Source organism: Pinus tabuliformis, chromosome 9 (assembly GCF_031772625.1).
Source record: "Pinus tabuliformis cultivar Carrire ecotype Pingquan chromosome 9, CPIR1, whole genome shotgun sequence".
NCBI lineage: Eukaryota > Viridiplantae > Streptophyta > Pinopsida > Pinales > Pinaceae > Pinus > Pinus tabuliformis.
Genome location: NC_142307.1, coordinates 147,530,604 through 147,557,589, shown reverse-complemented (window position 1 = coordinate 147,557,589; position 26,986 = coordinate 147,530,604). Strand labels below are relative to the sequence as shown.

The following is a 26,986-nucleotide window of genomic DNA, read 5'->3' as shown; positions in this document are numbered from 1 at the left end:
CAGCGCAGAAGCCAAGAAAGTGTGACGTAGAGCCACGCAGAAGAAGTCAAGAACTGCGCAGAGCCTCAGAGAGGCCAGCATTGCTAACACAGAGGGCCAGAGGGCTGACACAGGGCATCCCAACGCTGACGCAGAGGCAGCGTGAGGCAGAGAGGCAGTTGTTGGGGTCTAGAAGGCTGCAGAAATATTGCAGAGTGGAGCTGGTGAGGTATTGTAGTCAAAATAGTACTCAATAGAGCAGGGCCAGAGGAGTTGTTACCGAGGGTTTCTAGCTGAGGAACCTGGATCAGCAGTGCAGTTGCGCAAGACGATCAGAGTAGGGGGCATCTCGACAAGCGACAGAAGGATTTGTAGGAGGGAAATCAGGACTCAAAGGGAGTCCAGAAGAGAACTTCCAGATGGGAAGTAAAGACCCAGAGGAGTCGAAAAGAGAACTTCCAGGAGGGAAGTAGAGGAGCGTCATGGCACTACACGGGGTAAGAGACCAGGATAGACTGGATGGAGCATCAAACTTCACAGTTTGGAAGGCCAGAATCTTATCAGTGCTTGACAGGATCGTGTCAAAAACTTCGCCTTGAAGGTTATAGCTATCCCAGTCGACCCCAATGATAACGACAAGTACGAAGAGGCAATAGCGAGGGCCAAGTGCATTATCCTTAACAGGGTCAAGGATCATGTGGTACCACATATAGCCGAGAAGGAAACGGCAGCTGAGATGTGGGAGGCTCTCAAGAACCTGTACCAGCATACTTCTGTGCAGAGAAGAATGCTACTTAAGAACCAGATGAGGTCGTATCAGATGAATAAGGGTCAATCGATTGACTCCTTCCTCGGAGGACTGAATGAGATCCGAGATCAGTTGACTGCTATAGGAGCGACACTGGATCAGGAGCTTATGGTGAGGACAACCCTGAATGTTGTCTCAGAAGAGTGGGAAGTGTTTGTCCAGAGCATCCTGGGTAGAGGGACTCTCCTACCTTGGGACAAGATGTGGGAAGCTCTTCGCCAGGAAGAGATCAGACGGCAGTCAAAGACAGGTAGTAGCAGCAAAGGGATCAAGGTCAAGCAGGATGAGGAGGATGTGGCTCTAGCATCTGAGGGAAAGCAGGAGACGCGAAAGAAGAAAGTTCTCTCCAAGATCAAGTGCTTCCACTGTGGGGAGATGGATCATTATGCGACCCAGTGCCCAAGGAAGAAGAGTAAGGGAGAGTCTTCCGAGACTAAGGCAGCGCCACCACGAGCAGAGAAGGAAGTTTTGATAGACGATGATTGTGCCATGAGTGCACACCCGCCACTTGAGCAGAAGTGGGGAGACATCGAGCTGTAGTCAGGTGAACTACAGGCGATGAGGGGCAGGATCCTCAAGGTACCCAGCCTCTTGGATTAGACCTTGCTACAGGAGCCCAGACGAGGAGTAGTAGGACTGGTTGGGTGGGTACAGACGGATGCGGATGGAGCGGCAGAGGGAGCTACAGTGCAGGAGTCCCGAGACAGCGCAGACCTAGCAGGCTGCAATAGTGCGAGAGACACAGGAGTGTTGCACCAGTGTAGGAAGGCATAGCGAGGTGTGCAACGGTGTGAGATACAGGGAGTTGTTGCAGCAACGCAGAGGTCAGAGAGAGGGAGCACTTGTCAGCGGCAAAGGGAGCTTCAGCATCAGTGGGTGTTTCTAGCCCAACAAGGAGGTCAGTTGGGAGATCAGTGACTTACTTCTCAGTAACTGAGTTGCAGTGCAGCAGTTGGTAGCAGGATGCAACATGATGAGAGGAGGTGCAGTGCGAATGCAGTGTTGGGAGAAAGGACCAGCAGCAACACGGATGCAAAAGGAGTTGTCGTACAGATGCAGCAGTGGCAATGGCATAACCATGGGCAGTAGTGCAGAGGATGTTGGGCAGGAAGGCCTAACATCAGCACAAGTACCGATGCCGGATGATCAGAGTAATACACAGTGAGGAGTATTGCTAGAGCACAGTCCTTGCTAAGAGGGAGTGTTGATTTGGGGTAGCATCGGATGTGCTCTAGCCACGAAATTTGGTGGAGAGGTTGGGGCACATGTGATCTTCAATACCCAGAAAGGGTTTGGGCAAATTCTAAACAGATAAGAAGATATTAAAATAATTAATATTTTTAATGGAGTCCCTAAATTTAAACTTAGGGAAAATAAAATATTAATGAGTATTAATATGAATCTATGTTAGAGTTGTCCAAAAGATAAACTTAGGGAAAATAAAATATTAATGAGTATTAATATGAATCTGTGTTAGAGTGGTCCAAAAGACTTGGGTCAAGCCAGATCTAATCTTAGTCGTTTATTAGGGACTTAATCTCAATCGTCAACTGGAAAAGTATAAGAGGAGGTTTGAGGGTCACTTGGTGATCACACTAGATGATCAGTCATTCTATTCTCTAGAGCGGGCTTTGCTAAGAGAGATAGAATCAGTGATCAGGAGAGCATCTGAGGGGCATTGAGTGCAGAGGAACAGAGAAGGCAAAGATTGTGTCAAGAGAGCAGCACAGCAGCCAAGGAGGGTGACGCAGAGCCAGCAAGGGCTCACGCAGGGCCACGCAAAGGCAGCCAAGTGCTGCGCAGAGCACCAGAGGGGCCAGCGTAGCTGACATAGAGGCTCCCAGAGCTGACGCAGGGCCTCCTGGGGCTGACGCAAGCCAAGAAAGGTTGACGCAGGGCCAACGTGAGACAGAGAGGGGCTGACGCTGGGGTTGCAGGAGCAGTTTGTGCTGAGGAGCTACCGGAAGGGTTTTCTGGGGTTTCAGCCAGGAGATTTCTCTCAAACTGTGAGGTATAGCTGCTAAGGAAATTCTCTGTTGGGTAGGCCAGTTACGGCACCCAGATTATACTCTGATATTGCTTAATAAGAAAACCCTCAGATAGTTGCACCGATTTTCCCGCATTGAGTTTTTCGGAGGACATTGGTCCAAAAATAATGGTATCATGTGGTGTGTTTGTTCTTGTTTCTTTTATTTGTTGATCTGTAATATGTTGAGCATGCACTGGTGTTTATTTTCAGTATTTACTTTGTAAATAATTTGTTGAAGAAAAATTAACAAGTAGGTAGGAATAAATCAGAAAAAAGTGCATGAAGGGTTTTTAAATTAAGTAAACTTAGAAACTTCAACACTTTGATCCCACTTCTTCCTTTGCTTTAAGTCTGTTTTTCTCTACTTGCATAGAGACCACATCTCCCTGAGTGTGGTTGCTTCCTTCTTTGCATATATGCTTGATGTGAAGTTGCCCCAATCCTCAGGTACAGCATTGAGTACTACAGTTGTTATCTCTCTGTCAGACATGACTTCCCCAAGCTCTTGAAGTTGATCTCTCATTTCAGATATTTTCATGAAGTAGGGAGCTATTCCTTCCTTTGTTATCTTCATCTTGTACAATTCATTCCTTAGAGATATTTCTTCTCTAGTTGTGGATAGCGAGAATATCTCTACTAGCTTATCATAAATTTCTTTTGATGTTTCAAATTTGGAGACATGGAATGAGAGAGTCTTTGATTGATTCTATCAGAATCCTTTGAGCTCTTGTCTCATCCTTATTGTAATTAGCTAAGGATTGAATTTGTTCCTTAGCAGGGATAGTGATATTCCCTTTGACATGTTCTAGAAGTTCATTCTCCTTGAGAAGTAAATCAGTCCTCTTCTTCCATGCAAGAAAGTTATTGGTACCTACCAATTTATTGCTTTCCTTGCAAAAAGACATTGATGTATATTCAGAAGGGGACATGTACTTACTTGATAGATTTTGAGATGTAATGGATTTGCTTTCTCCTTAAAGACTTGATCACTTGCCTTCCTAGGATCTTGATGTTCTTCAAGTTGCCTTATCCAAGTGGATTTGCTTGATGACTTGTAGCTTGATGTAGGTCTTGCTTCAATCTACTCTTCTTTGTAGGTGCCTTTATGTAAGGCTCTTCTTCTTGCTTTGTAGTCTTCCTTGATGAATGATAGATGGTAGGCCTTCTTTTCCTTGAGTAGATCTGGCTTGATGCTTCAACCTTGTAGATGCTTCTCCTTGATGAGTGTTCTTGAGTTGCCCTTTCCTTGATGTGTCACCTTAGCTCTAATACCGTGTTGAAGAATCTAGGGCAATTAGGTGTAGTGTGATTCTTCATTACTTTATAACAATTTGTGGAGTCTTTTTACTTTTTCTTGTTAGCTTAATATCCTTCTTCTTCTTATTAATGCATGTGTGTGTACTTCATCACACTGCTACCAAAACATAAGAACAAGAACACAAGATGTTGGCTCTCTGCCAGGGCCAAAACCTCTCTTCTCTTGAGAGGAAACCCCTTCAGTAAGTTTCTCTTATTGAAGCTTCCTATTGATCACTGACAAACCCTAGACCCTTGACTAGGATGTCCTCCAAGCACAAGTCAAGTCCTTCCTCTTTTCTGCTCTTGGTTCCCTAGCACATAGACTTCCTCCTTCCGGCACTTTGTCCCCAAGCACTTTGTCCTCCTTTATTTCTTCTCTAGAGATAGACCTTCCTTGAGTGAGCCTTCTAGGTGAGATGTTCCTCTTCTATCCTTGCTTAAGTAGACTTCTTCTTTTGTTGACCAAACGAGATCCCTATGGAAGTATGCCTGTAATATTGTTCTGCTGCCCTAGTCTTTCCCATGTGAGGTAGGAACCCTAGAGAATTATGGTCCTTTTCCTTCACTAGAGAGATAGGCTCCTTTGCTAGGCTTGGGAGTCCTTTTAGACTTGATTTCTCACCCAAACAATAATATTTCAAGGAATGTTCTCTAGCTGTTGTAATGCTACAGACTTACCCTCATCTTCTTCGCAAGTGTAACTGTTTCTAGCCCTAGAAACAGTGTTCTTCACTTCGGCCTACTTCCTCCTTCCTTCGCTTGTCTTGGAGACCCTTTAGACTAGGCTTTCCCTTGTCCTTTTCGGCTACTTCCCTTTGCTGATTTCAGAGGTCTATTGGTGCGTTATAGTGGAGTGGACAGCCTTTATATATAGAGGACTGCCCCTCCTTTTAGGCCAACTAGAAAGCCGACTTGAGGATAGTTTGTAGGCCGACTTGTTATGCTACTTCGGATGGCTTCTTTGGTGGTGTCACATGCTTGGAGGAGACTCTTTGATGGTGCCTTTGCATAGGAGGGGACTTGACTTTTCTTGGAGGTGACTTCCTTAACTCTTATACAATGTAACATGCACTTAAGGTCTTTAACATAATTCTTTTGACCGTTTGATTTAACTATAGCACTTTAACCTGTGCTAGACCTACTTCAATGAGCAAGAAACTCATTGACATATATTATAAAAATAATATCTGTTTTTTTTTAATAAATACAAATATCAAAAGTACATTTATGAAGATCGAACCTAGTTATGTTGGGATTTCTAGTTGTCTCAAGTAATTGCCATTGGCATCTCATATTGAATCATTAGCTAAATTATTTCAACTGAATAAGTTCTCTCATTGTCATTTGTTGATGTTGTAAGTGGATATCTATTGTGAACTCTATATATTGGTGAATTATTGTTAAGAGCATCTTTCTTATACTTGAGCAATCGTATCGTGGACATTTGTTATATCTTGTTGGCACTATTGAACTTAACACTTATCTTGTGGTTGAGATTACCCTTTTCTAAGCATTATTAAGTACTTGATAACATAACTGGAAGAAAACCATAATTAGTACTTAAAGAAACATTTAAGTAATCTCACCTTAAGAATCACTCATAATCCTTGCATCTCATTCTAGAGCTAGTAATGCATCTAATAACCTACCTCCAAGCGTAAGCTTGGTTGATAGACAATAGGACCGCCTTTCTCAATTTAGCTTGAGGGACTTAGCACCTCTTTAGTGGTTAACACGGTGACCTTGCAGTTGTCAGAGCCACAGTCTCTACAGCCCTGAAGGCATCGGGTTGTTAGAAAACAAGGGGGGTATCAATAATCAAGCCTCTGCTTACTTCCCGTTGGCTTCTATCCCACAAACTACTCTAGAGACTAGTTCCAAAATAGTTAAGACGAAGGTTACACTTAGAACAGGCATCTAACTTAAAATCAACCAAGATTTTGCATTTCACCTAGCTTGTAGGATTTGCGCTTCATCTAGGATAATCAAGCATCCAAGCAACGATTGCTTATTCGGTTACTTAGCATCTAATTGGTAATAAGCAAGAAGTTGACTCCATAAGGCACTAGTCTCACATTTAAATCTAATCTGATCTTTAAGTCTTGCTAAAATTAACCAAGTAGTTAGGCCATTCAATCGTGTCTCCCAGACCTGTTGGTTGCCAATAAATCTTTCATCCTTACATTTCAAAGGAACTGTTGATTTTTGGTAGCATCGGATGTGCTCTAAGTCTCAAATATTGCAAGGAGGCTTGGGCACATGTATTCCAAAGAACCTAGAAAGCGTTTTGGGAAATTCCACCCTGAGATAGTTTTATTAAAATAATTAATTATTTTTAATGGGACCCTAAGTCTAAACTTAGGAAATTAAAATAATTAGGGGGTACTAATCCAAACTGTGGTTGTAACTTCTAGAAGAAGATGAGGATCAAGCCAAAATGATCTAAGCCATTGATTAGAAGTTAATCTGGGTCGTTGGTTGTCCAATGGAAAGATATAAGAAGAGGCTTGAGGGCACTTGGAGAACACATAGAGAGTTGGTCAGTTAGATCAAATTGCTGAAGCTAGAGGCAGCGTAGTAATTTCGTAGTGATCACATAGAGAGGGGCAGAGAGAGTTTTGGCAGGAGGATCTACTTCGAAGCCAAGAATACTCAACGGAGAGGCAGAGAGACACACAGAGGAGGCAGCGCAGTTGGCAAAGAGGGTGACGCAGAGCCAAGAAGGGCTCACGCAGAACCCATGCGGAGCAGTGCAGAAGCCTTCCACGCAGAGGTCCAAAATTTGTTGAGGAGGCTGACATTCTAGACCTAGACCTACTTCAATGAGAAAGAAACTCATTGATATATATTATAAAAATAATATTTGTTTTTCTTGAATAAATACAAATATCAAAATTACATTTATGAAGACCGAATCTAGTTATGTTGGGATTTCTAGCTGTCTCAAGTAATTGCCATTGGCATCTCATATTGAATCATTAGCTAAATTGTTGCAACTGAATAAGTTCTCTCATTGTCATTTGTTGATGTTGTAAGTGGATATCTATTGTGAACTCTATATATTGGTGAATTATTGTTAAGAGCATCTTTCTTATACTTGAGCAATCGTATCGTGGGCATTTGTTATATCTTGTTGGCACTATTGAAATTAACACTTGTCTTGTAGTTGAGAATCGAGATTACCCTTTTCTAAGTAGTATTAAGTACTTGATAACATAACTGGAAGAAAACCATAATTAAGTACTTCAAGAAACATTTAAGTAATCTCACCTTAAGAATCACTCATAATCCTTGCATCTCATTCTAGAGCTAGTATTGCATCTAATAACCTACCTCCAAGCATAAGCTTGGTTGATAGACAATAGGACTGCCTTTCTCAATTTAGCTCGAGGGACTTAGCACCTCTTTAGTGATTAACACAGTGACCTTGTTGTCGTCAGAGCCATAGTCTCTGCTACGCTGAAGGCATCTAGTGGTTGGAACACAGGGGGGGGAACCATTAATCAAGCCTCTGCTTACTTCTCGTTGGCTTCTATCCCACAAACTACTCTAGAGACTAGTTCCAAAATAGTTAAGACGAAGGTTACACTTAGAACAGGCATCTAACTTAAAATCAACCAAGGTTACTCTAGGATTTCCGCTTCGTCTAGGATAATCAAGCATCCAAGCAACGATTGTTTATTCGGTTACTTGGCATCTAATTGGTAATAAGCAAGAAGTTGACTCCATAAGGCACTAGTCTCACATTTAAATATAATTTGATGTTTAAGTCTTGCTAAAATTAACCAAGTAGTTAGGCCATTCAATCGTGTCTCCCGGACTTGTTGGGTGCCAACAAATCTTTCATCCTTACATTTCATAGGGATTGTTGATTTCGGGTAGCATCAAATGTGATCTAAGTCTCAAATTTTGTAGGGAGGATTGGGCACATGTATTCCAAAGAACCCAGAAAGCGTGTTGGGAAATTCCACCCGGAGACAATTTTATTAAAATAATTAATTACTTTTATTGGGACCCTAAGTCTAAACTTAGGAAATTAAAATAATTAAAGGGTATTAATCTAAATTGTGGGTGTAACTTCTAGAAGAAGACAAGGGTCAAGCCAAAATGATCTAAGCTATTGATTAGAAGTTAATCTGGGTCGATGGTTGTCCGACGGAAAGATATAAGAAGAGTCTTGAGGGGAACTTGGAGAACACACTCAGAGTTGATCTGTCAGATCGAATTGCTGAAGCTAGAGGCAGCACAGTGATTTCGTAGTGATCATGCAGAGAGGGACAGAGAGAGTTTTGGCTAGAGGATCTTCTCCAGAGCCAAGAATACTCAGCAGATAGATAGAGAGACACACAGAGGAGGCAACGCAGTTGGCGACAGGGTGACACAGAGCCAAGAAGGGCTCATGCAGGACCCGTGCAGAGCAGTGCAGAAGCCTGCCACGCAAAGGTTCGAAATTCTCTGAGTAGGCTGACATTCTGAGCCGGGAGGGTTGGAGTCAGCTCCTATGAGCAAAACGATTCCCAGCAGAGGTGATGCAGTGCCTTAGAGGCTGATGCAGGCCCACGCAGTGGCAGCGCAGAAGAAGCCGGGGACTCGTTGGTTCAGTTGTCAGATTAGTTGGGACTTGTAGTGTAGAGTGAGGTAATCTCTCTAATTTTTTCTACCGAGTGATATTCTCTATACTGGATTGCCAGCAACGCATCCAGAGGTTGTATTCAAAAACAACTTCTACTTAATAATAAAAACCATCAGATATACTGCACAAGTTTTCCAGCATTGGGTTTTTCCGGGGACGTTTCTCCAAAACAACTATCATTTGTGTTGTATCTTTCTCTTGTTCAGTTTCTTGTTTCGACATATTATTTTAAACAATGTAGGTTGCAGTGTATGTATTTCAATGTTTGCCATAGGAAACTGCAAATAACTTGTTCATGTAAATCTAACAAGTAGGAGAAATATCATCAGTTGTTGCAGTAGGGATTCTGGGTTTTAGGGATTTTCATATGGTATCAGAGGAGTGCAGGTGAGACAAGAAGAACAGTGCCAGAGAACCCAGCGTTGAGCAGAGGAGGTCGAATAGCTACATGAGACAGCAATTCAAATCCCTAGAAGGATTGCGATGTCCAAGCCAGGAGGGCTGAAGTTTCAAGGAAAGTTTCTCTCTGAGTAAGTCAACAGAGAGGAAGGGCTTCCAGATCGAAATTTTGCCGTGGCAAAGGTGTGAAAATTTTTGAATTTTTACAAATAGAAATCCTACTGCAGTTACTGGTTTAACATCTCCTACTTGTTCTTTCATTCAACAAGTTATTTAATTTATAAGCAATGATGAAAAACACTACTGCAGACTACACTGGCATACAGATCATAAACTAAAAAAATAGATGAGACAAACACACAAGGGACACCTTTATTTTTGGATAACACATCCCCGGAAAAACCCAATATGGGAAAACCGATGCAGCAGATAGAGGGTTTGTATTATTAAGCAAGCAGAATCTGAATACAACATGTTCCCTCTCACACCGACTAACGTTACAAAGAAATCACGGCAGCAAGAAATACATACGAGGGTTTACCTTGTTCTCCAAGTCATGGCTGAACCAATGTGTGATCTAGCTCTTGGAAAACACTGCGAAATCCCTTAGCAATCACTGCGTGGGCCAACGTCTTGTCTCTAGGAGACTGTGTCACCCCTTCTGCAAGATTGATTTGTTGTAGGAAGACTATTGTTTAGCCCTTTCGGCTCAGAACCTCACTTCTCCAACAAAATATTAGACTTCTGACGAATGCTCTGCACTTCCACTGCAAGAGACCCTCCTGGCCTGCATGAGCCTCTTCTGGGTTGCGTAGGCCTCTGCGCTGCCTCTCTGATGCTATTGCTGCCTCTCTGCCACGTACTCTTTGGTTCAGAACTCCTTTCCAATCCAAATCTCTGCTTTTGCCCCTCTCACTGCAACTCAAATCACTGGTTCGATTTTCTCATAAAACCACACCCCAGAATAATCGAATTGATTGATCAACTTGGTGTATCTCCAACTAACCCTCAAACCTCCTCTTATAATTTTCCTGTTGATGAATCAACGGCCGAGATTAAGTCCTAATCAATGGCTAAGATTAAAACAGACTTGATCCTCGTCTCTTAGAAGCTTCTCACCCATATTTTTATTAATACCCATTAATATTTTTATTTTCCTAAGTTTAAACTTAGGAACCCCATTAAAAATATTAATTATTTTAATAACTCACAATCCGGGCGGAATTTCTCCAAATTATTTATGGGTCTTGGAGATCCTGTGCAATGTTGCACGAAGCGGGAGCGAAGCGGAAGCGTTTTTTGGAAGCGGGGACGCCGAAGCGTCATTTTCCAAAAATCTAGGAAGCGAAGCGTCCGCGGAAGCGTCTGCTATATATATATACATATTTTATATTTTTTTGCATTTATACTCAAAACAAACATCCCAAATACCAAATTAATTGTAGAAGACATGAAAACATGCATATTTTTGCATAAATCAAGATAGATATAACATCCATTGTACATTAATGATCTAGAATCTAGATTCTTCTCCTCTTGTCTAGCCTTTGCCTCTACCTCAATTGTCTAGGGATATTAGTCAACATTGCCCAATTTTGATCAAACTACCTAATTCAAGACTTAAAATATGGTAGAAAAAGCTTAACATGTTTGATCGATGATTTTGACTTGATTGAAAGGTAATTTTTTGCTAAGGGCGTGCCGCGTGACAAAGGAGTTCAACAATTAACACCACCAACACTAGGGTACATATAGGGCTTGGTGCTCTTGATTAAATGCTAATCGCATACCTTCATACTTGATATAATCTAATGAAATGCCACAATCCCATTGATCCTGAATACCTGAAAACTGTTAAGTCTGCTGAATTTTGAATAGGATATGAAATTCTATTTTCTCCATATGAAGTCCAATGAGGCTGGAACCACTCTCAAACATCCTGAATCATTTCATGGAAATGTTAAAAATTTAAGTAAAAGGATGAAAATGAAAAATAAAGGAGAATGTCACTTTTACTTTAAGAATTTAACATTACCGTGAGGGAGCATCTGCTATATTTATATTTTTTTTGCCTTCATTCGTCACCCTAACCCAAGGTGGACCCACCCCCAACAAGCAAACTCACCTAAAATTTTAAAAAAAATTGAAAAAAAAACGATTTTCTAAACGCTTTTCTGGAAGCGTCTGGGAAGCGTACGCTTCCTCCTCCGAAGCACCACGCTTCCGACGCCCGAAGCGCGCTTCGGCGCTTCCGTACAACGCTTCCAAATTTCCAGGAAGCGGCGCTTCCGGCCAAGCTTCCTAGGCGCTTCCGTACGGGACGCGCTTCGAGGCTTGGAACCGGGGGGGGGCGCTTCGTGCAACACTGATCCTGTGTATTCTAGCCCCTTCACAAAATTTTGAAGCTAGAGCATATCTGATGCTACCCAAAATCAATACTCCCTCTTAGCGATGAATGTGTTGTAACACTTCCCAGCAGAAGTATCACACTGATCCACGACACCGAACCTTTGTGTTGCTGATGTTCAGTTTGTTTCCCTTCATCCAATGCACTGCTGCAACCTGTACTGCTGCCCATGACACTACCACTTCCACTCTTGCATCTGTACTACAACTCCCTCTCAATATGCTGGATAATGTTGCCCATAGCACTGCTAGTGCTAACTTCTGCACTGCAACTCAGTTGCTGAGAAGTAAGCAACTGAATAGCCACCCAAAAGATGACATGTTGGTCAGTCTGGATACCCCATGATGCTGAAGCTACCTCTGCTACTAATCTCTGTTGACCCTCTTATGCTACTACGTTGTTGTTGTATCTGCTTTGTGCCTCCCCACTGCTCAACACTCTACTGCGCTGATTTAGACTTTGGCACTCTAGTTGTGCCACTGTCGCTCCATCATCCCTCGCACCAACTAACTCTCGTCATTCTGCTATTGTCGTTAAGGGCTCCCATAGCCATATGTGATCCAAGAGTTTGGGCACCTCAAGGATCATGCCCCTTTTATCTTCACTGTAGCTCCAACTACAGTTCTATATCCCCCCACTTCTTTTCGAGAGGTGCATGAGCACTCATGGCGCAATCATCATCGTCCTCTCTATCAGCTTGCACTAGAGTAGCCTTTGAGTCAGACTTCTCTGCTTTGCCCTTCTTCTCAGGGCACTGCGTGGCGAAATGACCCATTTCTCCACATCTGAAGCATCTGACTTTGGTTATGTCTTTCTTTTTCCTCTTCTACTGCCCTCGTTGTCCTGTTGATGCGAGCGCTGCATCCTCATCTTCCTCCTTCTTGACTCTGACTCCTTTGCCGCTTCTTCCTGCCTTGGTTAACCACCTAATCTCTTCCTATCGAAGAGCTGCCCACATCTCCTCCCAACTTGGGAGAGAAGCCGTACCCTAGATGCTCTGGACAAAGGTCTCCCAGTCTTCAATGACTGCATTTAGGGCAGTCCTGACCATGAACATAGGATATAGTCTAGACCCCACGGAAGTCAGCTAGTCTCGAATTCCTTGCAACCTGAGAAGGAAGGGATCAATTTCTTCTCCCTTCTGCATCTGATACTGTCTCAGCTGGTTCTCAAGCAACATCTTCTGTTGGACAGAAGTTCCCTCATACAAGGTGGTCAAGGCCTCCCACATCTGCCTTGTTGTTTCCTTTTCAGCAATATGTGGGACCACATGATCCTTGACCCCATCCAAGATCATGCATTTCGCCTTTGCTTGAGTCTCCTTGTATTTCTTGAGAGGATCAGCATCGACCGGAACAACAACCGCCTTCAAGGAATAATCCTTGATGCGATTCTTATCCAAGGCTGTCAGGATCCTGGCCTTCCAGATACAAATTTGGATGCTCCATCCAGTCTGTCCTGATCCCTCAATCCATTAACTACCATCTCTACTCAAATGAGCGTTGAGCAGGTTCTCTTCTCCCTCTTTCGCTGATGCCCAACAAAACTCAGATTTGGGTTTCTTTGGCGCTAGAAATCCTCTAAGGAATAAGTTCCTTCTAAACACCCTCTGAGTCCTGATTTCCTTCACAGAAATCCTCCTGTCAAATAATGTCGAATCACCCCTTCTCCAATCCTCCTTTGTTTTTGCTCAGCAACCCGGACCTAGATTTCTTTGGGAAGAAATCCGTTAAGGCAATGACTCCCTCTACCTCGGCTTCGTCTCCACAGACACTGTTCTACAACAACAGCAACAGTGTCCCACCAGCACCATAGATCGAATCTGCACTACTCCTTTTGCCCCAACAACTGACTGATTTGAGCCCCTTAAGGTCTGCGCTGGCCCAAAGATCTGACACAATTACTGCGTGAGCTCCTCTCGGCTAGTGCGTCTCCTTCTCCTGGCTTAGAAAGCTGACGCAAACACTGTGTGAGCTTCTATGTCACGCCTCTGGCACTGCGTCACTCCTTCAGCTACTCCTCTGGCTCTAAAACAACGCTATCACTCGGGATAGCTGCCTCTCTGGAGCAGATTTGTTGGATCTCTCAGCTGATGCCTTCAGTGTCCTATGATCTGCAATGCTCTGAAGTTCTGAACTATGTGAAAATTTCTGAATCTTTACAAACAGAAATCCTACTACAGTTACTGGTTTAGCATCTCCTACTTGTTATTTCATTCAATAAGTTATTTAATTTCTAAATAGTGATGAAAAACACTACTACAGACTACACTGACATACAGATCATAAACTAAAACAATAGATGAGACAAACACACAAGGGACACGTTATTTTTGGACAACACGTCCTCGGAAAAACCCAATACGGGAAAACCGGTGCAGCAAATAGAGGGTCTGTATTATTAAGAAAGCAGAATCTGAGTACAATAGGTTGCCTCTCACACCGGCTAACCTTACAAAGAAATCACGGCAGCAAGAAATACATAAGAGGGTTTACCTTGTTCTCCAAGTCACAACTGATCCAATGAGCGATCTAGCTCCTATCAAACATTGCGAAATCCCTGAGCAATCATTGCCTGGGCCAGCGTCTTACCTCTAGGAGACTGCGTCACCCCTTCTGCTGGATCGATTTGCTGGAGGAAGACTGTTGTTTAGCCCTCCCGGCTCAAAACCTCACTTCTCCAGCAAAATCTCAAACTTCTGACGAATACTCTACACTGCCACTGCAAGAGACCCTCCTGGCCTGCATCAGCTCTGCGTGAGTCCCTTTTGGGCTGCGCAGGCCTCTGCGTTGCCTCTCTGATGCTATTTTTGCCTCTCTGCTACGTACTCTTTGGCTCAGAACTCCTTTCCGATCCAAATCTTTGCTTCTACCTCCTGCAACTCAGATCACTGGTTCGATTTTCTCAACAAACGACGCCCCAGAAAAATCGAATTGATTGATCAACTTGGTGTATCTCCAACTGACCCTCAAGCCTCCTCTTATACTTTTCTTGTTAATGAATCAATGACCAAGAATAAGTCCCTAATCAACAACTAAGATTAAAACAAACTTAGTCCTCGTCTCTTAGAAGCTTCTCAACCATATTTCTATTAATACCCATTAATATTTTTATTTTCCTAGGTTTAGACTTAGGAACCCTATTAAAAACATTAATTATTTTAATAACTCACAATCAAGGTGGAATTTCTCCAAACGATTTCTAGGCCTTGGAGATCTTATGTATTCTAGCCCCTCCACAAAATTTTGGAGCTAGAGCACATCCAATGCTACCCAAAATCAACAAGGAGCAGCGCTGAGCCTTAGCATGAGGAAGAGCTGGTGGGATGCAGTTTTTCAGCAGGGAAATCACTGGGCTGAAAGACGTCAGAAGAGAGAGGAGAAGCACAGTGAGGGAATTTTTCCTTGGTAGACTTCCCCCCAAGAAGTTCATTTTCTTAGTGACTGAGCAGCAGCAGTAAGAAGCAAAGAGGAGCAATTCGACATTTTCGTGGCAGAGATGGCAACCAGTGGGCTCAGAGATCAGGACAGGTTGGATGGGGCATCAAACTATGTCATCTGGAAGGCAAGGATGTCATTCCTTCTAGATGAGCATTCTCTCAAGACCTATGTCGACAACGTGGTGGTTATGCCTGTAGATCCAGATCCGCTGAAGAAGTACCAGGCAGAAATGGTGAAGGCCAAGAGGATGATCCTTGATGGAGTAAAGGATCATGTGGTTTGTCACATTGCTAGAAGAGGGACTGCTAAGGAGATGTGGGATGCCTTGGCAACGCTATATCAAGGATCTTATGAGTAGCAGAAGATGTACTTAGAGCATAAATTGAGATCTGCACAGATGCAGAAGGGGCAACACATAGATTCGTTCCTCACGAAGCTTCAGGAGACCCGTGATGAGTTAGCAGTTGTGGGGTCTACACCTCAAGGGTCTAAGATGGTAAAACTAGCCCTAAATTTTGTTTCTGAAGATTGGCAAGTCTTTGTCCAAATTATCTTGGGCTGGGCGACTTTTCCAAATTGGGATGAGATGTGGGCAGCTCTTAAGCAAGAGGAGCTTAGGAGAGATCTAGTCAAGTGTAATCTTGACGGAAGCAGCAGCAGTGGGTCGAAGCCCAAGGAGGAGGAAGAAAATGTAGCCCTCCAATCCAAGGGGCAAGAGGAGCAGTGAAGGCGGAAGAAGGACATCTCGAAGATCAAATGCTTCAGGTGTGGTGAAATGGGTCACTACGCAACACAATGTCCTTTCAGGAAGAAGGACAAAGATGAGAAGCACGATCCGAAGGCTGCACCTGCGAAGATCGAGGAGCAGGAGTTCGCCATGACAACCAAGATACCTCCAAGAGGGAGGTCGGTTGATTTGGAGTCGTAGTTCGAAAGAGCTACAGATGGGCAGGATCTTTGAGAAGCCCACCTCTCAGATCAATACCTTGCTAGGGGAGCCCAGATCAGTAGTAGCAGGATGGACCAGTGTCAGTTGATGCAGAGGAGTATTGGAGTGACCGCTGTAGTGGCTAGAATGCAAGTCTGAGCAGTGTAGTGCAGGGAAGCACAGTGCAGTAGTAGCAGCAGCGCAATGCCTTCAGAGGGATAGCGTGGGACTAACAACAGTCAAATCTTCAACATCGAGATGCATCTATGATGAACACTTGTTCATATTTTGAGATGTTTTTCAATTGCAGTGCAGATGAAGTGTTAGCAGTGGCAGTGCTAGCAGCAGCACAGATGCAGCATTTGAGAGGGAGTTGATAGTACAGATGTAGTGTTGACAGTGGCAGTGTCAGCAGCAGTGCAGTGGTTAGTGGACAGCATGTCAGACATCATCAGTGTAGAGGACGATGTTATGAAGTCAGGGTGATGCTTCAGTGGGAGGCATTGCTAGAGCACATTCCTTTCTAAGAGGGAGTGTTGATTTAGGATAGCATCAGATGTGCTCTAAGTCTCAAATTTTGCAGGGAGGCTTGGGTACATGTATTCCAAAAAACCTAGAAAGCATTTTGGGAAATTCCACCCGGAGACAGTTTTATTAAAATAATTAATTATTTTTAATGGGGCCCTAAGTCTAAACTTAGGAAATTAAAATAATTAAAGGGTATTAATCTAAACTATGGGTGTAACTTCTAGAAAAAGACGAGGATCAAACCAAAATGATCTAAGTCATTGATTAGAAGTTAATCTGGTTCGTTGGTTGTCCAACAGAAAGATACAAGAAGAGGCTTGAGGGGCACTTGGAGAACACACAGAGAGTTGATCAGTGAGATCGAATTGTTGAAGCTAGAGGCAGCACAGTGATTTCGTAGTGATCACCTAGAGAGGGGCAGAGAGAGTTTGGCTGGAGGATCTTCTTCGGAGCCAAGAATACTCAGCAGAGAGGTATAGAGACACACAGAGGAGGCAGCGCAGTTGGTAGAGAGGGTGACGCAGAGCTAGGAAGGGCTCACACGGAACCCATGTAGAGCAGTGCAGAAGCCTTCCACGCAGAGGACCGAAATTTGCTGAGGAGGTTGACGTTCTGAGCCGAGAGGGCTGGAGTCAGCTCCTGTGAGCAAATTGATTCCCAGCAAAGGTGACGCAGTGCCTCAGAGGCTGACGCAAGGGCAGCGCAAAAGTAGCCGGGGACTCGTTGGTTCAACTGCAAGATCAGTCGGGACTTGCAGTGTAGAGTGAGGTAATCTCACTAATTTCTATTGTCGAGTGATATTCCCTGTACTGGATTTCCAGCAAGGCATCCAAAGGTTGTATTCAGAAATAACTTCTGCTTAATAAGAAAAACCCTCAAATCTGCTACACCGGTTTTCCCACGTTGGGTTTTTCCACGGACGTTCGTCCAAAAACAATTGTGTCATTTGTGTTGTATCTTTCTCTTGTTCAATTTCCTATTTCAACATATTATTTTAAATGGTGTAGGCTGCAGTGTATGTATTTCAATGTTTGCTATACGAAACTGCAAATAACTTGTTCATGTAAATCTAACAAGTAGGAGAAATATCATCAGTTGCTGCAGTAGGGATTCTGGGTTTTAGGAATTTTCACAAGGATTACCCCCCATAGACTGTTGTTGGGAGACAACTAGAACGGAGAGGTCGAGGATCACGGTGATAGCCCCCGACCTGAGTCATTGTCACATTGTGCCTGTACAATCTTAGCAACAACAGGATCAAAAGAATTGAGCCCAGAATTTTGATCAATACTTCGCTCTAGGAGGAGGCACTTCTTCACCAAACTTGTAACCTCTTGTGATTTTTAATCTTGCCCTTTTAGTCCTTTACTCAAGTGACCTTAGCTCTAAAACCATGTTGAGAAAAACCAAAGCTTGTACAATTAGGGTTACTTTTAATGTTTTTCTCTTACAACATTGACATTACTTGTGATATTAGTTCAATTCATCATCATTATTAGTGCATTATGTTTATCATCAAGATAATGCCAATAGAAGATCACAATGCAAAACAAAGACACCAGATATAGGCACTATGCCAGGGAAAAACCCCTCCATAGGGGAAAACCCAAAACTTCTTTCTCCTATAGAATTCTCAAGGAAGACTTCCAAACCTTGACCAAGACAACTCACCAAGTGAGGGCCAGCCACCCAATCAAAAACTTCCTTCTGCAACTCGGATTGCTTCTCTTCACTAGGCTGAAAATTTGCACCAAAAACAGTATCCCTTCCCACACATTTGAGCTTGCTAGCACAAAGGAAAAAATGCCAAAGACCAAACAAAAAGGTTCTTCTTTACTTCCTCGCTACCGTTCTCTTCCTCTCGCTCTGTTTTTGCCTCAGACTTCAAGAGATGTGAACTTGATTAGTGCCTTTGGAGGTCTAATGACTCTTTTATATATAGCCTCTTGGTGTGGTGCAACTGCCTTCTTGTGGGGCCGACTTAGTGGGCTGACCAATCCATCACTTGGTGGTTTCATGTCCTTTTTACATTCAAAAATAATTTCTTTTACATTGATCCAAGAGCCCTCCAAGGGACTTTACATCATGACCTTGACCTTGACCTTGTCAAAACCCTAGGGCACACAATGGGTGCCAAAACTAATAAAATAATCAATGGGCAAGAAACCCATTCTTCAATAAATATTTTTTCTTTTGTAAAATATAATTTTCTCTTGCTTTTTCTTTTGACAAGTAATTCGATTACATCAAGTCATGGCACATAAACAATTATGAAGACTGAAGCTAGTTACCATTTTCAATACTAAGTGGGTCTATAAAAATATTTTGGCAGTGGTGTCTAATTATGAGTAACCATTCACCAAAAATATTCCTAGACAACACTTTTACATCAATATTTTACAATAACCACCCTTAGAAGGGGAATTTTACAATAGACATGACATCTTAGACTCAACCAAATTATGCAACACAAGGCACATGATCTAGTATGATAAAAATACATAGACTCGATAACACTAAGACTCACCTAAGACCTTATCAGAGGATCCTACCCTAGTTTTGGGGGATGCTTGGGAGAGAAACTTTGCTAATTATTCGTGTTTAGAAACACAAATAATTTAGGGAGGTTAAAAATCTCCCTAGAGTGAAATCCTTTGTTAAGAATCAAAGGTTTACCTAGGTGTTGTTACATGGCTTCATAGTCATACTAGAATCATGTTTACAACACTACTGCAGAATTTGGGATTACAACGATGATAATGACTTAAAAAAAATTGTCCATTGTTGTGTACTTTGCTTCTCGAAACTATTGACATGTACATGGTCAACATCAGTGTTGAAAATATCAATATCGGCAAAATATCGGCGAGGGTCCAGAAAACATCTTATCGGCAATATCGGCAAATATCGGCATCACGATATTTTGCCGATATTTGTCGATATTTTCTCGGCAATATATCGTTTTGCCGAAAATATCACGATATTTTCGAATATCGCCAATATTATCAACAGTGGTCAACATGTAGCTCTATTTGGGGACACGTTGCTTCAGTGAAGGAATGTGAGAATCCAAAATCTACATCCAAGAAAACAAAGTAACATCAGGTAGATATCTATTCAAATACAAATCATAATCATCATATAATATCAAGTGTTGGAATAGAAAACTTCTATTCTAACAATATGAAATGAAAACTAAATCTAATGACATAAAACATAAATACTGAAATGAAAGCCTACTCTAATGGCAGAAATGAAAATATAATCTAGGAGAATAGGGTTAGAGATACAATACAAAAGATGCCTCGTGGCATCAGATGTCTTCAATGAAGTTCATGCTGAGAACATGTCGACTTTCAGGAAGATCCATGGGTTGCTTCTCTGATGTGTCGTGTTCGATTCTGAATATTTTAAGACTTTGACTTATCTAAATGTCATGTTGTTCCCAGCCATCAGATGCATCAAGTTTTTTCTGATTTCTTTTCCGATTTTTGACCTGTGGAATCTTGACCTTGGTTATCATTGATGAATCATCTTTTATATCCCTTTTTGTTTTTTTGTTTTTTTCTTGGTAGACCATGATGTTGATGATGATGTGACTAATATATACCTCTCTGCCAACTTAGATGGAAGATTTCGGGTATCCAAAACTTCTGTGATATGATTTTCTTCGTTTTCCTGAACTTGCTCTATTATGGGTGATGGACAAGTATAACCTTGATTCCCTTCAATTTCCTTTCTATCCAAGTCACCTTCATTTAGCCACTTCTCAATGGAATTAATGACCTCCTCATAATAAGATGAAGTTTGCTTTAGTGAACTAGGAGGCTTATGATCTGTTGAAAGTTCTTCGTTCCTTTTACATTTGTCATCTAGTCTACGCTGAAATCCCTGCACCTGTGATCTTTCCATTTCTTCCAACCTATTTTGAAGAGTGATCTAATTAGCTTCCATAGTTTTCATTTGTTGTGTGTGATTAACCTCCATGGTCTCTATCATGTTCTAAAAGTGATCATCTTATTATAATGAGCAATTTCTATAGCCATTAACCTATTTTGCATGGTACTCATTTGCTTAGCATGATCCATTATTAATCTCTCTTGATTGAGTTCCATGGTTTTCATTAAATGTGCTTGACTGAATTGCATGTCCTTGATCATTTGAGTTAATTCATTGGTAAGATTCTTATCATTCTCCTTTTCATCATCAAAATGGTCTTCTATAGACAAGCGATGTTCCTTATTAACAATATTAATTTGATCACCTGTCCTTGCCTTTCCACTATCTAGGATTCTTCTTGCAATAACACAAGTGGACTCATTATGAAAATTCTCATAAGGTCTGTAATATGGCAAAGATTGATGCTGCTCATTCTCTTGAAACCTTTCCATATTAATTAGAGATTCCGAAGAGTAGTGACTTGATTCCTATGATCAACTTGCATGTTCTTAACGAGTCGAGTTAGTTCTTTAACAGGATCACTTTCAATTTCTCTAATCTCTTCCTCTTTAAATCCTGGAATCTCAGACTTCCTGGATGCTTTCCTGTCCTCTAATTCCTCGACTAAAGTCGCAACCCTTACATTAGCAGGTTTTCCACGCATCATCTCATAAGAAGTGTTATCGTCAAATGCATCCATGTATTGAAGTAACAGAGACTTGTCTGGAGGTCTATAATCTTGAGGTAAATCTTTAACAATACCATTAAACCTTTTATTGAATTCTTCCACAGTCTCGTTCTCATTCTTCTTTATATTGTTAATAGCTCTAAGCAGAAGCCTTTTTTCTTTCTTATCTCCATATTTATTTTTAAAGGTATTGATGATAGCTTGCAGAGAATCAAAAGAATTATCTAGAAGGTCCTGAAACCAATCCATAGCATCATGTTCCAGAGAAAGGACAAAGAGGCGCATCTTCATGTCTTCATGATTATAGTTAGCAGTGTTGCACTACTTAGCCACACAATGATTAAATTTCTTGAGATGATCATTAGCACTAATTGCATTATTGTCTTGAAAAGAGGGCAAATTATCAATGGCCTTCTTTGGAATATCATGAGGATAACCTTGAATGTTAGTAAAACTACAAGGGGCGAACAAGTCATTCATGTTGACTTACTTGAGAGCAAATGGATATCAAAGAGAGGTTCTTCTTCAAGACAAGAAAGAAATCTACGAGAAGAGGGCTTATAGCAGAAATTCTTGTGGAAAATGAAAGAAGTGGAGTCGCCACTTGAACATGAATCTAACTCTAAAATGCAAAAAACCAAAATGTTAGTCAAAAAACCAAGAATATAAAAACTCTATCCACAGCAACGGCACCAAAAAATGTTGTCGCCCAAATTGTACACCCATTGCTACAATTCTCAGAGCAAGGGCTATCACTCTGATGCCTGCTCACTCTGTTTAAGCTATCTCCTGAGGCACGCTAAGGGGGGTAGTCCCTGAGGGCAAAATGATGGGAACCTATCTAAAATCAAGTTGCTAGGATATCCATTTGCATCTCCTAAACTTGCTGATTTTCAACAGCTTCCCATCATTTTTCCTTCAGGGACTACCCCCCTTAGCCTGCTTTAGGAGATAACTTAAACAGAGTGAGTAGGGATCAAAGTGACAGCGCCTGCTCTGAGCGTTTTCACATTGGGTGTACAATTCGGGCAACAATAGGGAGACGCTCGAAGTTCTCCGAAATGAGGGCGGAATTCCCGGTTCTAAACAACACTCTAGCCCTTGTGCTAAACAACTGCAACAGAAGATGAAATATGGAGTGTAATAGTCAATAGATAATCCACAAAATGAGTTCATCCTCCTTTTATAATTTCTCCTCATGCTTCTAGACTCCTTTTTAATATTATTTTATTGGTGGGGGTCATTTTCCACTAAGTTACTTTTACCGCTATTCTCCAATAAAATAATACTAGCCACCTTTCTCCAATAATATTTGCCCCTTTTTAATTAATATTACTAAAATTGGGCAAAATTCCTGAGTGACTCTCATGCTCACGAAATTGGGGATATTACACATATTCCTTGAAATTCTATTACAAGAAAGAGGATATTTGGTTTTAGTTTTTTCTGGGAGTCCTTTGGAGAAGAAAGTTCATGTTTACTTATCTAATACATTGTAATTCATAATTATGTAGGTAGCTTGCCTTTTCTGCCAGTGCTCAATGGTATTTACCATTTTTACATGCTTTTATTTATTCAGGAGTACATTTCAACGGAGCCTTTTTTGTGCCAAATCAATTATCTTTTAATCAAGTTGGTTCCAGTTTGACACCAGCAGCAACTGGCTCTCCAAATGTCAACCTTTCATGGCAGTTAACGCTCAGAAGAACATGGGAAAATATAATTCGTGGGGGCAAAGGTATTTCTGCTTTCCTTCATATTTTTCCATTCCTGCAATAATGTTTCGCAATAATAGTGCATTTGGATGAGCAATGCATGAACTGATTGATAAAACATAACTGTGAAACATTGACTCTATGGTCTTAGCCGAACATAAGATTATATTCCGTTATTAGCCGAGGCAGTTACATTCTTCCTGCACAGATACATCATATCTAGCATAAAGAATGGCTACGATGTACTTTTTTGTTACTAGACATGCTTGTTAAGTCATGAATCTTTGATATCTGATGTCTATAATCTATAATGCTTTTATGTTGTTGCATGCTTTACATTCTCCCTGGACTGATACGTCATATCTAGCATAAAGGATGGCTATAATGTACTTTTTTGTTACTAGACATGTTTGTTAAGTTATGAATCTCTGATATCTGTTGTCTATAATCCATAATTCTTTTATGTTGTTGCATGCTTTTATTCGATGTACACCAACAAAACAGACAGTGATCAGAAGATTGGATCAAGTTGTCCAGAGATACCACCACCTTGTGATATTTTACTCAATGACTCTTCTCGGGAAAACTATCCCAACACAAAGGATCACACTTTTAGTGCAGTCATGCCTTCACTGCCGGAGACATTAAGGTGGCTTAGGGAATGTGTTCAACAAAACCATTCTTTGCGCATACAGGTAAAACCCTGTCAAATTTACAGACAATATCTTAGCAACAAAACTTTTTTCTAGTTGAAGCAAAATCTATTTAGCTAGATGTTAGAAAAAAAATGTATATACTACAATTTGTGTTGTTCTAGATTTGGCAATGACTAGCAGTTGTCTCTCAAATTCTGCTTTTATTTGGAGCCTTTTCAAATTTTCTCTGGCTAAAGCTTGTTTGGAAAGACATTTCTTTAACATTATATTTTACATATTTCTACACATTACTGATCTCCATCCAATTTGTATTTTAGAAACTCTTCCTTCCCTTGAACATCATTTTAATTATTCGATACACGGATAGATGTTAAAATCCATCCAGATAAGAAACAATAGATTTTTTAATTGCTTTGTCTAGAATATCACATGAGAAAGGATGGCGTTAAAATCATCAAACCATTAAGGGTTATTTTGCTTATTGGAGTAAGCACGTGATTCAGTTGCAATAGATGGATAATGACTTGAATGGACTTCTTTCGGGGGACATTGTGGAGGACCTCGTCAGGGCATTCATTAAAAACTTCTTTGTTGTGAGATTTCATTTCCTTTGATGTGATTTTTTGTATTACAGGTGCTTGTCACTGGTTCTTTACATCTTATTGGAGATGTGTTGAGGATGCTTAAGAAGTGTCCATGATTCCACTTTTATAGAACATGGAGCTTAGTTAAGATATCGACCAACTTCAAATGAACATTGGTTAATCATTCCCAGGTTTCACTGAGTGGTGTCTTATGCATTGAAAGGTGAGTTATTGAATGCCAGAAATTGTTGTACAATACCCTTAACATTGAGGGATGAGGATCATAAAAGGGTTGTAATAGTTAGAAATGCAATTTGTTATTTCGTAATTTTTATTGATGTGTATCTTGGTGGAGATATAAATGAGGCAGCTAGATAAAGTCTAGGAAAATGGATCTGTTTATTCTTATTTATGTTTCTTCATAGAATTAAAGACACGTGATTATTTCTAAATCTCTTTTTTTCAGCATGATAGAGTATAACACAATTGAGCTTTAGAAAACGGTCATGCAGGTACTCTGCGTTCCCTATTGTCTGAGCAACTTTGAAAAGTTTCAATTACAAATTGCTCAACAGAACAAGCTAACAGATTTGTGCATGGAATTATGTTGAGGCATATGAAAGATGTCATAATTTATAGCTTCAGTATAGCATGTGAGCTCATTGAAATATTTTATGTAGAAGTTGTGAAGGAACTTGTTTATGGATGAACTTATTTATTAAAATAGCCAAAAATCTACTGTGCTGCCTACTTTTTTGGCATATCATGCAAGATATCTACAATGTTGGCATTATTTGGGATGACAGTTGTGCCAGGCACTACATGGTATGCAAGGGGTGCTTTATTGTAGCATGAAATTTCTTTGTTTGTCTGAATCAGGGTTTCATCATGAGATTGTTGATCACCTATGGGAGCATTTAATCTATAGATTTCAAGCTGTGAATGCAAGGCAGGGAATTTTTCATTCCGTCAATCATTGCCTACCAATCTTTATACTGCATAACCAAGTCCATGTCAAATAATTGTCTATTAAGTTTATTTACTATCATTATAATATTACAATATCTATCTTTTGTTTTTTGACATTCACTTACTGTTAATTTTAGGTATGTTCTATGCTAGAGCATTTATTTCAATTTTCACAGTTAGCTCAATATCTTTTCCAAATTAGCAATCACATCAACATTAAAGTACACTGCAAATAGAACATAAATATAAATCACAGAAGACAAGCCAAGACAAGAGGACAGAAGATGTGGTGCTAGCCAGGGACAAACCCCAATGTGGGGAAACCCTTGATCAATTCTTCTTATATGTTCTTCAATAGTTCGGCAGAGAGAGAGAGAGAGATAGTACGTTTACAACAGAAGTCAACACTTTGACTTATCTAGATAAGAGCATAGATCATCTCTAAGAAGATGATACATGAGATCAGTTGAAGACATGCTGCTTCAACTGATTCTTCAAGGTGACTCCTTCACCTATTGTTGTGCTGCATTTCATCATCATGCTGCACCTCACCGCGTTGCACCATGCTACACCCATCATCACTATGCTGCATCTCATCATGCTTCATTAATCATGACTGTACCCATCACTGTACTGCATTATGTGCCATTGCTACACCATGTTGCCATACTGACCTATGTGCTTGTTGTCCCTAGCATGCTTGTTGCATGCTTGTTGTCCCTAGCATGCTTGTTGCATGCTTGTTGTTGCATGCTAGCTGTCCCTTACATGCTAGCTGTAACATTGCATGCTTGGTGTATTTGCTGCTAAGTACCATACAACTGTCCCAATGTTAGTTAGTTGTCCCTTGCATGTTGCTCTCCTTCGGAGACAGATGCTCTGGATGTTCCAGCAGTTCCCGGCAGTTCCGGTTGTTCCCAGCAGTTCCGACAGTTCTGGCTGTTCCCAACAGTTCCAGCAATTCCGACAATCCCGACTATTCCTGGCAATTCCGGCTATTCCTGGCAGTTCTAGCTTCTGCCCTTTGTGTCAGCTTTCCCGCCTATTCCGATAGTTCCCAGCAGTTCCGAGTCCCGACAGTTTTGGCATTTCTGGCTATTCCCGATAGTTCCAGCAGTTTCGGCAGTTCCGGCTTCTGCCCTCTGCGTTAGCTTCCCGACTGTTCCAACAGTTCCGGCTGTTCCCAGTAGTTCCAACAGTTCCGGCAATTCCGACTATTCCTGGCAGTTCCGACAGTTTCCGGCAGTTCCGGCTTTTCCCGGCAGTTCCGACAATTCCGGCTATTCGCTGCAGTTCCGGCAATTCTGGCTATTCCTGGCAGTTTTGGTAGTTCCTGGCAATTCCGACAATTTCGGCTTCTGCCCTCTAGATTAGGGCAGCGTTATCCTTTAGGATCTCTCCTCCTACTAAAACCCAAAGACAAGTAGAGAGGAAGAGATCCCAAGTTTTGTTGAAAATGACTTGAAGGCCACCTCTATTTATACTAAAACGTTGAGCACAAGTGGGGTTTAGTTGGTTGCTGGCCAACCTTGACGAATTGTCCCATAACACAAATAAATTCATATCTCCATGAATACTTATCAGAATCGGATGATCTTTAGATCAATCCTACACCTCTCGATGAGAGGGATCCAAGAAAAATATCAGCTTTCATTAATAAGATGACCCACATGGAGTTTGGCCCTAGTTGCCAATTTTAACACTTCCTCTCAACTAGGAAGAACTCCATTCCTTGACTCTATGTCTAACTGTACAATCTCTGTCATCAGTGCCCTGCACTACTCTGCTCTGCTGAACCATGAAGAAGAAGAATTGATCGAGAATATCTCATACCATTCTCTACTGACTGGAAGTCAGTTTCATCTGAAAAGTGTGTCACATCACTCTTACTAGCCCGGAGTCAGTTTTATTGATCCCATATCAATATCACAAGAGAGTGTCTCAAACCACTCATACTAATCCCAGATCAATGGAGGTCATCCTAG

General features: G+C 41.4%; 1 protein-coding gene across 5 annotated transcripts in view; it reads left to right on the top strand.

Annotated features, from left to right (window-relative positions):
* LOC149147539 (folylpolyglutamate synthase-like) overlaps positions 1–26,986 on the top strand; it is a 592,546-nt gene that overhangs the window by 437,326 nt on the left and 128,234 nt on the right. For 2 of the 5 annotated variants that reach the window (XM_089437869.1, XM_089437868.1), the window contains exons 14-16: positions 22,657–22,815; positions 23,297–23,487; positions 24,083–24,782. In XM_089437869.1, the coding sequence (XP_089293995.1) occupies positions 22,657–22,815; positions 23,297–23,487; positions 24,083–24,148 (416 nt within the window). In that variant the 3' untranslated portion in view covers positions 24,149–24,782. Of the gene's footprint in view, positions 1–22,656; positions 22,816–23,296; positions 23,488–24,082; positions 24,783–26,986 lie in introns of those variants that run through there. The other 3 variants (XR_016262193.1, XR_016262192.1, XR_016262194.1) reach the window with 3 other exon arrangements.